General features: G+C 38.5%; 1 protein-coding gene across 1 annotated transcript; it reads left to right on the top strand.

Moving 5' to 3' along the window:
* The first annotated feature begins 2,044 nt into the window (after nt 1-2,044).
* On the top strand, nt 2,045-16,147 carry lrrc8c (leucine rich repeat containing 8 VRAC subunit C). Its single transcript, XM_065249516.2, has 3 exons — nt 2,045-2,183; nt 6,867-7,008; nt 13,031-16,147. The coding sequence occupies exons 2-3, from the start codon at nt 6,871-6,873 to the stop codon at nt 15,260-15,262; spliced, it is 2,370 nt and encodes a 789-aa protein (XP_065105588.1). The 5' UTR covers nt 2,045-2,183; nt 6,867-6,870; the 3' UTR covers nt 15,263-16,147.
* The last annotated feature ends 596 nt before the right edge of the window (nt 16,148-16,743 follow it).

Below are 16,743 nucleotides of genomic sequence, written 5' to 3' on the forward strand. Positions count from 1 at the left end.
AAGCTTTTTGGATATATAAAAGATGCCATACTACTCTACAGGTATTTAAAAGGAGTAGTCCACCCTTAAAATGGGACCCATTGACTTTTCATAGTAGGAAAAATAACTATGTTCAAGTCAATGGGGACCATTTTTGAGTGAACCACACATTTAACATTAGCCGAAACAGTTTGTGTTATGTGGGGTTTAAGGTGGCAATAATAAGATAAGTGCTAAGATACTATAATTTAAACAATGTATACTGCAATAGTTTGCTTACCACATCACAAGTATGTTTTATTGCTTTAACTCTAAAAAGCTCCAAAAGGATTATCTTATAATTGTCTTTTGTTTAGAGTACATCTGTAGATTTTATTTCTAACACAAAGCTGATGATATTAGCCAGTGTGTCACTATTTGATTTGTGTGAATTTTTATTAAAAGTATATGCATCATATTATACATTATATCAGACTGAGGTGTACATCAAGTCAAAGTAAGCTCTGAAAGCTATTAAATTGTAGTTAATATTTTTATTTGCCAATTGTATTGAAGAGAGCTTTATGAAATATGTTGTTTTACTTATGCACTTTCTGAGCACATATGTTCTGGGTGTTAATAAACACAGCAAAGTAATACTCGCCATTGGAAACATCAAAACACAACAAGAAAAAAACCTGAAAGAAAAGTGAACATAAATATACAATAGTTATTAATCTAGAATTGATGGCCTCTGTTTTAATTCTTCTACTGTACTGTGTGCCCGTAGGCTACTATAAGTTATATAACCTTAGATTTACGCGTCAAAATATCACATCAAAATAACTTGCTTTATAATTAACTAAACAATGTCAAATAAATTTAAAACAAAGCAATAAAATAAAGCATAAAACATTTTTATACAAGGTAAAGATGAATGAAAGATCTGCACTAGCTCACAGCTCAGTCAAACTGTCAGCAAAAAACTGTCAGCTTAGCAACAGTCAACATTAAAGTTTATAATATTTTAGTGATATCGAATTACTAACCGCAAAATAAACATTATTGTGAACTTATTTTAATAAAGTAACCAGGAATTAATGAAAACTTACCTCAGAATTTACCACAGAAACGAAAACTGAGGAGAACATCAGTGAAATCCGGAATGCGCACTGTTTGAAGTCACGAGGAGCGCGCCCGCAAATAGGTGCGTTCGACTTCATGCGGCGCTGCAAGAACAGGCGGATGACGTCAAAGTACCGTGAGAGCGATTCGAAATAAAACTTCTACGTGTGATTTCTCGACTCGCTCTCGCGGCACGTTGAGTTCATCCGCCTGGTGGTTCTCGCAGCCCGCATGAAGTCGAACAATCCTAATAACACACAAAAGACGTTCTGTTAAAGAAAATAAAGACGAATAAAGTGCTTCTCCGAGCGAAGGACAGCGTCCAAACTGGACTGAAAGTGGTTTAACATTTAAATATTTCTTTTATTAAAACATATACAGATTAATACAGATTTTTAGATCTTTATCCGGGGGATGTGTTCAATTATTTCTACATAAACATGCATATTTTGTTCTAAATGGACAGACCTTTATAAATATTAATTATGGTTTTATTATAGTAAACGTGTAGTAACCATGGTTTTTCATTTAACAACAACAATAAAGATCAAATGGAAATTATCTGCTAAGATAATAACAACCAATAACTCATGTTGCGCATTCATGCAGCTATATTAAAGCTTGTTTCTCTTATAAACGACACAATTAATGTTGTTTCTAATTATGTGATAAAAGCAGTTGCAGATGTTTTACAAAATACATAACAATGTTTGCACAAGTTTCCGCGACATCTCAAGAGGTTTAGGTAAAAGTCTCACGATTTACATTCAGAACATAATGGGATAGGCTAGCCTATAGCCTTAATACCGCTCCGAAGCGGTATTCGAGACAGTGTGGGTTTAGTGTGCGTTAAGACCACTGCATTTGCCAGTTTTAAGACATGGGACAGTCTTCCTCACTTTCACGTGCACGCGCTCTCAAGTGGTCAAGACTTCAAGTGTGGGTATTTGGACGCAGCCCTTATTCTCATGTTTGACGACCCCGCCCAGTCAGGTCAGCCTATAGGAGCAGCAGGAGTACAACAGTCCTTACAGCCGCAAGGACGGGCACTCACGCACTCCCTGTGGGCTCAGCGGAGAACGCTGCTTTATTTTTAAAGGGTGAGTGAGAACTCTGACTGTTTATCTCATTTGACCTCTGTTTTGCGATCATCGGAAAATGTAAAACGTCTGTTGGTTTTTATGTATGAGTATTATTGTCTTTTAGCAGGCCGTCTGTGGCAGTGTTTAACTTTTTTCAAAGCCTTTCTGTGAGGGAAACGTGGGACAGTTATTGTTCCAAACAAGCGCGAATTTGCCGAACGGAATTAGGCATAACGTTACCTTGAATGAAAAAATACGTTCAAAGTCAGATATCCGAGAATAAAGATGATCAAACGAAAAACTGTGAATGTCTTTTATAGAGTATTAGCTTAAGTTATGCTTTGTCTTTGAAGTTGTAAAATTTTTTAAGGGAATGTTTTTCGTATACAAACGGCGTTAGGATGTAATCCTATAGTGATTAGATATATACAGGCTTTTATCGAGAAAACATTTTTAATTGCTTGTCTCTCAAGAATGTTTTACAAACGAGAGTGAATGCACTTAAAGGAACATTGCATGAGCCAATGTTGTTTTACTATTCCTGTGAGATGGCATTCATGTTGTTTGTTTACTTTCCGTTATTACCAGCACAGGAAATGGGCTCCACGTAACATTATGGAACATTTCCGGACGCATATTTTTACTGATCTCAAAATGAGCTCTTTATACTTGAGTGAATGTGATTCAGCTTTGGGCTGTTTTTTTCCACGACTGAAAATCACACTACTTCCTGTCAGTAAGAGCAAGTGAACAAGATGCTACAGATCAATACTGAACTGGGTTTATTAGAACACTTTAAACAGTAAGATTTCATTCCAGATATGCTACATACAAACCCATCTGGTGTTTATCTCTTCAGCAGAACTCATTTGGTCTATCTATCTATCTATCTATCTATCTATCTATCTATCTATCTATCTATCTATCTATCTATCTATCTATCAAACATAAAATTGGTGAAACTAAAAAAACATTAGTTATGCATAACATATATATATATATATATATATATATATATATATATATATATATATATATATATATATATATATATATATATATATATATATATATATATATATATATATATATATAATATAAACTGAGGAGAACATCAGTGAAATCCAGAATATATTTCAAAATATATTCGAGTTTCGTTGCAAAACGAGAAAACTAATGTAATTTAAAAAAAGTGTAACATTCCATTTCTCTATATTATTATTAGTGACCAATCAGGGCTCAACGCAAATAATTTTTTATACTGTCTTGCAATAAAAAAATGTCAGTGTCACATATTTAATAATTCAAAAGTCAAATATAATTGTATACATATACGACAGACATGTTCCAATGAAAAAAGGCTCCCAACTTTACTGCTGTACCTGTAAACTGACAGCAAATTGGGCAAAATATTGCATCGTTTCTTTCGTCATGTTTTACCTAAGTAAATGTCTGCTTCCAAGATGTTAAATAATAAACATTGACAGGGCTCCAGACTAACTTTTTTCACTAGGAGCACAGTGGCCCCCAACTGAAAATTTTAGGGGCACAACCAGAAAATGTAGGGGGCACTTTCCGTAAATCAACATGCTAACCAAATATTCACATTTCTACTAAGTAATACACTGTATTACTAATGAATACTTTGATGATAGATGCAGAAAGTACAATGTGCGGTTTTAAATTCAGTGTCACATCACAAAAAAAGGTCAAATTTACTGGTCGCACATGTGCGACTGGATGTAAAATTCAGTGACACACACTCAAATTTTGGTGGCAGTCTGGAGCCCTGATTGATATAAATGTATTTTAGTGACTGAGGGTAAAGCACTGGCCCGATCGGGAAAGTGACAATACTTTTTACTGGCCCGAACGTCTCTCACGCTTGCCCCGGGCCACCATGCAGTCCTTTATGTTGAGCCCTGCCAATGCATGCTATATCTTGGTCATGTGTGAGTATTGCTTTCTGTATTGTACACGCATTACTTGTCAGTGTGTGGTATATAACTTAAACAAAACCAAGCAGCATTCAGAAGTTCCAGACACTTTAACAACTGCAGCTGTTCACAAATGTCCAAATATTTTGCCTAGCATGAAGAGGCATGCCTGTTGAAGCAAGCTGATTCTCCCCTCGGTTTCTTTTTTTGTAAGTGTACTTGTGCATGCTGTGTACGGTACACAAGCAAATTGTAAAATGGAATTCATGCAAGGTTTAATGATTGCTTTTTCTTTTGGATTTTTTTTACAGATGTTTAGACGATACAGATGTGTAGATGTGTGCTTAAAAATGTGTCGTTTAAAAACCATTAAACAGTTAACATTTTAGCAAGAAGAACAAAACGTGTATTTATGATCAACCGAGTTCAGGTCTGTCTAGTTAATTTGCTTAAAGAGCAGTCATCAGTTTAAACAACCCAGTCACTCAAAGTATAGAAAAATAAATTAGGACCTAGATTTTCTTTAAAATATAATTATAAATATGCTAGTAAGGCTTCTGGAGTCTTTTTTAAGGAAATTTTAGTCCTGCCTCTAAAAAACCGGCAAACTGGAAGTGACATCCCCAGAGTTAGGCTACATTTTGCTGAAAGGATGGCTAAATAGTAAGGGTGTCACAATTTCGTTTTTAGATCGAAATTGATCGGAATTAAGTCACAACCTCGAACTTCGAAAAAAAAAGGAATTGTCAATTCTGCCTCGTCCCCATGTCACGTCCGGTTGGATTGCCAAGCGGAGAAACGCATGTGTTGAGTGCTGCGAGTTAACCTCCTCTAACTTAGCTAGCTACAGCCAGTTAAAAGATAGCATGGCAGATGCAGGAGACACCAGGCAAGCTGCTCTTTACATGGGAAACACAAAAAAACAGCAAGTGCCTCCTGCCTTCAGCTGAACTCAATCAGAATGGGCATCTGTGCCAGGACCGGTCGTTTCTCTGAACTGAGAAACTTATTTCAGTTGCTTGAGTTATTAAAACAGCATTTAAACATGACTACTTGGGTATAGTCTCACAATCTCGTCTGACAGTAATAAAAGTGTATTTTAAGGTGCAAAGTACTGACAGATGTTCTGTCAGGAAGTTTAGTTTTATTAGGTATGTGCGTGTACCATATTTTTCCACTGGCAGCACGACTAACATGGCAGGGCATCTCCGGGTTCAAGGACAGATATCATATTTCATAAAAGTCTAGGCTAAAAATGGCATAGCAACCTGTTCTTTAAAAAAAAAGTAAAAACAAGAATCGAATCGTGCCATTAGAATCGAAAATTTAATCGAATCGAGGATTTGGAGAATCGTGACAACCCTACTAAATAGCTATGTGTGATAGCCCATTTTTAGATAGTTTATAATGTTGCAAATGCAGCATCATTACCAAAAACCTGGCTAACACAAAACTTTACATCTATCTTAACGTTCGCAAAGCCACATCCTGACGCCACGGTCGTTGTACTACTGCTGAGTCGGCCGGCCTATAGGTGGCTCCTCAGTGAAGAACGAATGAATGCAGTTCACCTGCTTGCATTTATACCACCGTGCAGGGTGGAGCCAGCAAATGCAAATACTGCATGCTAACATTCATTGGCTCTTTACATACAAATCGAAGCTGATTGGTCTCTTCAAGCGAGTTCCCAATTCATCGGTCACGATGTCGATGTGACATCTCTGTTCCCTTCCTTCAGACAACGTCTCTTTTACGGATGTTTAGTGACATACACTGGTTTAGTCGTACTCCCTTTTCCAGTGGCTTTCTGTGTTTCACTACTTACTTTTTGATCTGTGCAGGCTTTTTATAAGGTTGGACAAACATGAAGCACTTAAAAAAAAACGAGTGCTACAAAGTGAGGCCAGTGCAGCAATTTTCTTAATAATTAATGAAAAGAGATAAATATGCTTTGTGCATAATATCATGTAAGTGCTGTAGATCCAGAAGCAAACCTGGAGGACTTGTATTTTACTTTTTTTTCTAATAGAAATTATAAAGTATTATCATGCCATTAAAACCTTAAGGTTTTAATTGTATTTCAGCAAAGCACACACAGTACTCGGCAGACAGTAGATGGTAAAAATATTAGACAGTGGTGGTTGGATTGCTTGTGGTATACACTTTACACTTTAAATTGCAAATGTAAATATTCAAATGCACACACATATTTAAATATGCGGCCTCTTTCAAACAAATACTCATTTAGAACTAAAGGGCTGTTTTGCTTCTGCACAGATAAAGCAAATACAGCTTTTTATATCACAGAAATAATACTGACAGCAGCTAATAAAAAAGTCCCTTAAAGCGATAGCCCCCCCCCCAAAAAAAGTTTGTTGTCATTTACTCATTCTCAAGTTGTATAAGTGTCTTTGTTCTGAACACAAAGAAAGCTATTTTGAAAATGTATGGGAAAAAAACAGATCAGGGGCACCTTCACTTCCATGGTATTATTTTTAAATCAATTGTGCCAGTGTTCAAAACATCTTACTTGAAAAAATCTAATTTCTGAGTAAATGATGACAAAATTAAAATGTTTGGATTTATGTTTCACATGCACAGTCCTGCCAATTTTAATTTACATCCATGAAAATAATTTGGGATAGAAGTATAGAATTCATAGAAACATTTCTTAAATCAAAATGATAAATTTTGGCAGTTCATTATGTGGTTAAAATGTTTCGAACATTCATTCATTGTTTGATTCACTCATTTGCTTTAACAGGAACATGATTCCAGTGACAGAATTCCGGCAGTTCACAGAACAGCAGCCAGCGTTCCGAGTTCTAAAACCATGGTGGGATGTGTTTACAGACTACTTGTCTGTGATTATGCTCATGATAGGCGTGTTTGGGTGCACTCTGCAGGTAGATATTACATTTCTTCTACTTCTTAAACCATAGTAATATGAGCTGACACATTAAAACAAATGTGAAAAGAACTTTTAAGCACTTTTAAAAACTTGGAGTTATAAATGACTTTACAACATGGATGGATTTCTACCACCCCTTAGCATGAACAGGCCACTGTTGGGTATCTTTATTTCTTGAGACTCGTAAACTTGTGGGTGGAGTTTTAAGCACCATGGATGCCTTTCAGTTTAAGTTCCTGTAAATCATCCTATTTATTTTTAGTTTCAACAAACAACATTAACAGGAACCCTTTTAGGGTGGGAATATCCCCCCAGAGGTGTGCTTTTAAACCAGTGGATCTCAACTCTTGCACATTTTGTATGTCTCTCTTATCTGCCAGCCGCAGTTTAGTTCATGGAGATCTCTTCTAATGAGCTGATGATTTTAATTTGGTGGGCTAAATAAAGAAGACATACAAAATGTGCAGAGCAGTGGGCCTCCAGGAATAACGTTGAGAACCACTGCTTATGTCATAGTTGTTTGATGGATTGCTATTTGTACGTTGAGTATGGATGTTCATTATGATCCCAGTGAAAGCTGTGATTATTATCCTAATTAATACTTTTTACTGAAACCATCGTTTAGTCCCTTGGTTCAATGAGAGGAATTAACATGGTTTTTGCTAAATGACCATGCTGGTCTTATGGCACTTTTGAGTAGCCCCGTTATACATAATGTACATTTTATGAGTCACTTGGGGCTACTGTGCCTCACAATCACTTTACTGTAGAGATGGTGTGTCAAAAGCTGCTAATGCTTTCTTTGGAGGCATCACTTAGCAACCAGGCTGTTGTATTCTGTCACACTGTAGTGCTGTATAGAAGTCTTACAGTTCTCTTTCCCTTTCTCTTGCTGATTGGTTTTTATTACCTTGCCAGAAAAGCACATAACTTGAACACAAACACATTGTGTAATTACCAGACAAACTAAAAATCTTTTACAGGAAATAGGGGAATCTTGTATTGAATCCAGTACAAGACTTCCTATAATATTTAAAGCCGTATTGTTTTTCAAGTGTTTTTATTATGGCCTGAGCACAGAGGAGCAGGCCAGCAGCCTGCACCATAGGTGCAAAGCCATATTGTTTTTGTTCTGTTTATTAGGGCCAGGCACCAAGGAGCAGGCAAGCGGCCTGCACCATAGGTGCAAAGCTATATTGTTTTTTTCACTGTTGATAGTGCTGCTAACATTGATGTGGCCATAAAGCTACAAAATGCAGCCACACTTTAGGTCGACTTTTACCACAGTCCATCGTGCAAACTGACTTTTAGTATCCAAGCGGATGGTCCTGCAGATGGCTATAGGTCAGGTGACGTGCGTCCCGGAAACGTGTAATCGAAATTTTAATCTTATAACAAGGATCTCATTTCTTTTTTTATGGATCCGATTCCAGAATTGGATTTGAAATTCGATTCCCAACCCTACTCTTAGTCGAGCTGTTATCACGCATCTGTCCATAAAAGATTTAGCTTTTCAGGAAGAGACTCAATGGGAAGCGCACTGTAAACCTGAGAAACGGTCACGTACAAGTGAGGGGTGTACAGTCCCTCATTTTCTGAGATGTTTGACAAAATTCTACAGGAAAGCCGCCCCATCCGTAGTTGTGTAGCACAACAAATAGATACTTACTTATCTAGGTGAAGTACCCACTGCCAGAAGCGTCAATCACCTTGACTATTGGCGCGTGAACAAAGACCGAGTTTGGATTAAGTTCTATTGCTGTTCTATTCTTTTGCACTGTTGTTTTGCACAGCAATTTAAAATGCAAGTAAAAAATAGTTTACTTGCAACAGCAAATTAGACCCCATGCACTGCCATTCTGTGTTTCAGAATTCAGATTCATTAAATTAAATCAATTTAGGTGTTTGTTTGTGTGTATGTGTGTGGGTTGGCATATGTGGTTTACAGGGACATGAATAGTGTATAATGACATGTTTACTATTCTATAATAGAATAGTAAACATGTCATTATACACTATTCATGTCCCTGTAAACCCCATATGCCAACCCACACACACAGGAAGTTTCCCCATAAACTGAACAGCTAAAAAACATACTAAATGGTAGTTTTTCCTAGAAAAAGCCAATATGTTTTTGTAACATTGGGGTAAGGGACTGGGGTAGGCAAGGGGTATAGAATAGAATAGTTTGTACAGTATAAAATGCATTGCAACTATGGAATTGTCCCCGTAAACCACATATACCATCTCTTATTTTTTCAAAATATTGATGCATTTACCAAATAAAGGGCTAAATTAGTTTATTTTTGAAGTGTCCAAAATTGTTGGGTGTCTTTGTGTGAGGTCTACTGAGACAGTGTACACATAAATGTCTCAAACTCAACGTTGACAAAAGTGATTGTTTTGCAATACAAATTTTAGTGAACTAACAAATCACTGAATTGGTTAAAATTGTAAGCAGCATAAAATATGATTTTCTCTGTTTATAATTCGACCTCCCATGGCGAAATGTTTAAGAACCACTGCTTTATACAGGGATGAAAATTCACCTCCCTCTCTGGTGTCTAGTGCAAGGATCTATCATTTCCTGTCTGAGTCACAACACTGATGTCAGAGCACCAAAATAGTCAGAAGGGATGCTCCTCCTTAGATATACTGTTTCAGGCAACAGTGTTGTGCAGTTGTAATAGTTTGCTTTTGGCTAGTCTCATCTGCTAAGTTTACCTGCTGGGTTCATTTATTTAATCTTTAAAGTTTCAGATTCATAACTTTTCTTATCTTTTAATGTAAAAATGCATTCAAATGAATATTAATATTAAGAAAAGGCATATATGATTATGGCTTTAAAGGATTAGTCCACTTTCATAATGAACATTTCCTGATAATTTACTCACCCCCATGTCATCCAAGATGTTTCTTTTTTTAAACATTCCAGGATTTTTCTCCATACTGTGGACTTCAGTGGGACTAGGGTTGTGCCAATAGACTATAGTATCGTGTATCGACGATCGTCAGACATATCGCCAATAGCAGGCTTTCATGACGATAGTTGCCTATTATTATTATCATCATCAACATTTAAAATTAACATGCGCATTGCATGCTTTTCCTCACACGAGAGGGTTTGTGGACTTTGCACAAGAGACCTCAGACGTTTGTTGAGACACGCGATCAGCGGAGGCTCATGTTGCGGACCAAAACGGGACTGGACTTTTGTGTGTGTCATGGATTCTTGCATGGACCTGTATGCGCGCGGCATGGATTCCTTCTAGCATCTGAACTTGTAAAACGCATGATTCGGATTCTTCCTTGCACATGTGCTTGTAATATGCGCAGCTCTGGCATTTCCTTGCACTGGAGAGGTTGTTAGGTGCATAGGGGTTTAAAACCAGCGAGTGTGTTGTTCCCGCTCCCTGGCAGGCAGGACATTTCTGAGAGCCTGTGCTTTAATGACACGCTCAGATTAATGGCATCAGTTTTTAGAAGGTTGTGGTCATGACAGTGTTGCCCTTGCTTCTTTTTTGTCCACCAATCAAGTGACTTGTCATAAATGAGTAAACTATTGCCCCGCGCCTGATACTATCGTGTATTAACGTTCTCACAGCCTGATGATAGGACGATCTCAAATTGGGGCATATCGCCCAACACTAGCAGGGACCCCATAGATGAGAGAGGCATGGAGCAGGGACCCCCTGATACTAAATGTGTAAAAAGAGATATTTGAGTAAGCAGTAAGGTACGAGAGGCTGCTTTTTAGTATTAGGCACAAAGTAGAGTACAACTATTGACCAATCAGAATAAAGGACTGAAACTGTTTTATAAATAGAAACAAACCATATTGTCACACAGCCATAGTAGGTCAAGACTATTATGCTGTTGTTTAGTGTTGTGCCGATAGACGATAGTATCGTGTATCGACGATCATCCGACATATCGCCAATGGCAGGCTTTCATGGCGATAGTCATGACGATAGTTGGCGAATGGTTGTTATTATCATCATCATCATAGTTTTGCATGCTTTTCCTCGCATGAGGGTTTGTGCTTCACTTTACGCGGAGAGCTTGTAGAGAGAGAGTTCCTTCTTGCACGCAGATGCACTAAATGCGCGCGTCTCGGACTCGTTCTAGCACCTAAATCCAGCGCGTGGATGAGCAGCTACGCTTCCCTCTGTCTCACATGCACGCGCTCTCGCATCTGTCCGAAGTCTAAACATAAACTGAAGTAGTAATCCTTATGTATTTGTGCGGTTTAATGCGTTTCATGCAAGCTGAGGCAAACTATTCCTTTTGTTTAAAATATAACCCGCTGCACAGAGCTGCGCTCTGTCTGAACTTGAAGTCAGATAGTAATCCTGTTTATGATATGCTTTTCAAGGAGTTTTAGCAATACATCCCTCGTGTTTAAAATATGATTGTGTTCTGCTGGACCAGTGTGTTTAAAAAGGCACCTCTGAGAGCACCACTGCTTGACACGTGTAACCTTCTGCAACAGCACTAAACAAATGCATTTAATTATTTTTATGTGCGCTGCGTGTGTCTGCGCAGGTGCATGTTTTTACAGTCATTAAGTAATCGTGTTAAAAATCAGGATTATGATTTTTCCCATAATTGAGGAGCCCTATCTCTGACATTTCCTTGCACTAGAGAGGTTGTTAGCGCGCAGAGGGTTAAAACCAGCGCGTGTCCTGTTCTCCCTCTCTGGCACGCAAAGAGCGTCTGGGCTTTAATGACGCACTCAGATTAATGGCATTAGTTTTAAGAAAGATGCATTCATGACGGTGTTGCTCTTGTTCTTTTTTCCACAAATCAAGTCTTGTCATAAATGAACAAATAAATAAATGAGTAAACTACTGCCCCGCCCCCCGATACTATCGTGTATCGCCGATCTCACAGGCTGACGATAGGACGATCTCAAAATGGGGCATATCGCCCAACACTACTGTTGTTACACATGCATCATTTTCTGCTTTTTTTTAGATTTAGTTTTATTATTATTTTAAGGTAATTGCAGTGTAATACATTTTCATTTTACTGTGAGATGAACAATTACACATTCATTGATTTCATTGTTTCGTTTGATTTTTAAATGTGAGCGAAAGTTTTGTTACAGTTTATGATGCAGACGCAGTGGGGTGTCATTGCCTGTCGAATTAGCACTTTAGCAATAACACATCTGAATAGCTTGAAACAGCTGTCCAAAATTCAGAAGTATAACACACGTGCTTGTAAGATTTACCATGATGCTTTTTCTGTCGCCACTGCTGCTTCCTGAGTGGACATTTATAATCTTCAGATATTTTGATTTTGTCCGCTGGCTAAACTTGCACTGAACACGCGTAACTTAAGGGAACATTTAAGGTTTTGTACATATGTTTTACGTTTTTAACAAAAAATAGCTTATTATTAGACATAATTTGGTGGACACCCTGCAGTTCTGTTGCGGACCCCTGGTTGAAGACCCATGGTTAAAAGCCTTTTGAAGCTGCATTGAAACTGCAATTTGGACCTTTAAACCATTAAAGCAACACTATGTAGTTTTTTTACCTTTAAAAAATGTCTCCAAAATTATTTCAGTGATAGAACAACTTTTAACTGGACAAATTGTACTGTTGCTGCAACCTGAGCAACCTCCTAGCTGCTACAAGCACACTCTGAAAGTGGCGGTGGAGGGTAGAGCACACTGCCCCGCCCCTCCTCCTGCCTGCAGAAGAGTGTCTGATACCAGGCACTTTTGCGGTTTTCAACCACATGGGGGAGCTGTAATTCATTTTTACATGGAAACTACATAGTGTTGCTTTAAGGTCCATTGAAGTCCATTATATGGACTAAATCTTGAAATGTTTTCCTTAAAAAACTTTATTTCTTTTCCACTGAAGAAACAAAGACATGAACATCTTGAATGACATGGAGGGGTCAATAAATTATCAGGAAATTTTCTTATGAAAGTGGATGAATAATTTAATTTGCTTCAGTTGTATTGTGCTGATATTAATAACTGCACTATTGTATCATTCCAGGTAATGCAAGACAAAATCATATGCCTTCCTCAAAGGACAAATCAGACTGAGCTGACAAACCCATCTGTTCCCTTAACTCCTGTGTCCTCAGTGACTGTTAGAGAGCTGAAAGGACTGAAGACCAACTTGGATATCCAGCAATACAGCTACATAAATCAGATGTGTTACGAAAAAGCACTGCATTGGTATGCAAAGTACTTTCCTTACCTGGTTCTCATACATACCATCATTTTCATGGTGTGTAGCAATTTCTGGTTTAAATTTCCTGGCTCTAGCTCGAAAATTGAGCACTTTATATCCATCCTGGGCAAGTGCTTTGACTCTCCATGGACTACAAGAGCTTTGTCTGAAGTTTCGGGGGAAAACCCTGAAGAGAAAGACAACAAAAAGAACAGTGCTAGTAGGTCAAACCTCAATATTCCAGCTACTGAGGGAAACTTGGAGATGACTCAATCTCTCAGATCCATTCCTGAAAAAATAGTAGTTGACAAGCCAGCACCAAGCGTCCTTGACAAGAAAGAGGGCGAGCAAGCCAAAGCCTTGTTTGAGAAGGTCAAAAAATTTCGCCTTCATGTCGAGGAGGGCGATATTTTGTATATGATGTATGTCCGTCAGACCGTTGTGAAAGTATTCAAGTTTATCCTTATAGTTTCTTACAGCAGTGTGCTGGTGTCAAAGGTTAAGTTTACTGTAAGATGTACTGTGGACACACAGGAAATGACGGGTTACCAGCATTTCTTTTGCAATCACACAACGGCCCACTTGTTCTCTAAGCTTTCCTACTGTTACTTGTGTTTTGTGATCGTTTACGGACTCACATGCCTTTATACGTCCTATTGGCTGTTCTATCGATCTCTGAAAGAGTACTCGTTTGAATATGTAAGACAAGAGACTGGAATTGATGACATCCCAGATGTGAAAAATGATTTTGCTTTCATGTTACATATGATTGATCAGTATGATCCCTTGTACTCCAAGAGGTTTGCCGTGTTTCTGTCCGAGGTCAGTGAAAACAAACTTAAACAGCTTAACCTCAACCATGAGTGGACCGCTGACAAGCTTCGACAGAAGCTGCTGACGAATAGCAACAACAGGCTTGAGCTTCAGCTCTTTATGCTTTCTGGTCTCCCAGATACCATCTTTGAGGTTACAGAGCTGCAGTCTTTGAAGCTAGAGATCATTAATAATGTTACCATACCAGCAGCCATTGCCCAGCTTGAGGATCTCCAGGAGCTTTCGTTGTACCAGTGCTCCCTCAAGATCCACAGCGCAGCCACCTCGTTCCTCAAAGAAAACTTGAAGGTGTTGCGAGTGAAGTTTGATGATATGCGCGAACTTCCACAGTGGTTGTACGTGTTGCGGAGCTTGGAGGAACTCCATCTGATTGGAGCTTTGTGTTCTGATGCATCAAAGAATGTAACGCTAGACTCTCTGAGAGAGCTCAAATCGCTAAAGATCCTGACACTGAGGAGTAACTTTACCAAGATCCCTCAGTCTATTGTAGACGTTGCCAGCCATCTACAGCGTCTCTGTATTTGCAATGATGGCACCAAGCTGGTCATGCTGAACAACCTGAAAAAGATGGTGAATCTCATAGAACTCGAGTTGGTGCACTGCGACCTGGAACGAATACCACATGCCATTTTCAGCCTAAGTAATTTGCAGACATTAGATCTGAAGGAGAACAATATACGTTCCATTGAAGAAATTATCAGCTTCCAGCACCTCCGTAAGCTGGTCTGTTTGAAGCTTTGGCACAATAGCATCACCTTTATACCTGAACACATCAAAAAGCTTGGCAGCTTGGAGCGCCTCTACCTTAGTCACAATAAGATTGAGATCTTGCCCTCACACTTGTTCCTCTGCAACAAACTGCGCTACCTCGATCTTTCGAACAATGACATCCGCTTCATCCCACCTGAGGTAGGAGTTCTTCAGAGCCTCCAATACTTCTCCGTTAGTTGTAACAAAATCGAAAATATTCCGGATGAACTCTTCTTCTGTAAGAAGCTAAAAACTCTCAAGCTTGGCAGGAACTCGCTGTCCATCCTCTCACCAAAGATTTCTTACCTAAGTGCACTGACTCACTTGGAGTTAAAGGGCAATCACTTTGAGTTCTTGCCTGCTGAACTAGGCTGTTGTCGATCCTTGAAGAGGAGCGGACTTGTGATAGAAGATGCGCTGTTTGAGACGCTGCCCTCTGACATCAGGGAACAGATGCAAACAGAGTGATGTTCCACTGCTTCGCTTTAATTCCAAATGTCTCGATCTTGCTCCTTAAAGGGACACTCCCATTTTTTTGAAAATAGGCTTATTTTCCAGCTCCCCTAGAGTTAAACATTTGATTTTTACTGCTTAAAATCCATTCAGCTGATCTCAGGGTCTGGCGCTAGCACTTTTAGCATTGATTAGCATAATCCATTGAATCTGATTAGACAATTTAGCATCGCACTTAAAAATCAAAGAGTTTCGATATTTTTCCTATTTAAAACTCTTCTGTAGTTACATCGTGTACTTAGACCAACGGAAAATGAAAAGTTGCGATTTTCTAGGCAGATATGACTAGGAACTATACTCAGTCCGGCATAATAATCAAGGAATTTGCTGCTGTAATGGTGCATTCACACGGCCATAAGCTTTAACGCTTAACGGAAGGCTGGTCTGAAGCCAATCACAATTCCACGTAATTGGCTAGCTCAGTCTAGGTTATTAGCATAAGGCGATCTGATTGGCTGATGCACGCGTTGCCGCATAAAAAGTTGAGAAATGTTCATCTTCTGCCGCGAGCAATGGCAGTGATGCGTTGCCGACGGATCCACAATTCAGTTCGGCAATGCATGATGTCACCCAGTTAAAGGGAATAGGAAGGTTAACGCTTACGCCCCGTGTGAATGCACCGTAACATGGCTGCAGGAGGCGCAATGATATGATGCAGCAGCCGGAATATAGTCCCCTTAGTAACTTTCAATAGCAGGGAACTATTTTTGAACACTGCGTAATGTCATTGTGCCTCCTACAGCCAGCAAAGTCCTTGATTATTATGCCAGAATAAGAGTTTAATGTGATGCTAATGGTCTAATCAGATTCGATGGATTATGCTAAGCTATGCTAAAAGTGGTACCGCCAGACCCGGAGATCAGCTGAATGGAATCTAAAATGGTAAAAATCATATGTTTAACTCCAGGGGAGCTTGAAAATAAGAATATTTTTTTTAAAAGATGAGTGTTCCTTTTAAAGAGGCAATACTCCATGTGCTCTGTCCCGTTGTACGTGTTGTTTATCTATATTGGTGAGTACCTGCAATTTCATATTACAAAATTTCAAAAATACAAATGTAGTTTATTTTGATCTGAATGTTTTATTACCTGTCAATCACAAAAGTATTTACACAGGAGTCATATAAAACAATGGGATGTACTACAGTTCCAATGTTTTTGCTTTCTCAATCCCATTTAGCTCAAATGCTGTACTACATGTTTTTGCACTAGCGTTTTCGTTATTAGAATTTGCACTAGAAATATCACCATTCCTCTTTTTACATTATAATGTGGGACTTAATGATTCATTGAAGTATGTGTGATAGGAAAACATCGTTTATATAATTGTTTATACTAGTCGTTTTGTTCTTTTTTTACTGCGTAACCAAGAAATATGAAGCTTTTAGAAAATGGTGACCGCAGGAACCTCTTATGCATGTCCTCTCAGGTTGACTT

Source organism: Paramisgurnus dabryanus, chromosome 2 (assembly GCF_030506205.2).
Source record: "Paramisgurnus dabryanus chromosome 2, PD_genome_1.1, whole genome shotgun sequence".
NCBI lineage: Eukaryota > Metazoa > Chordata > Actinopteri > Cypriniformes > Cobitidae > Paramisgurnus > Paramisgurnus dabryanus.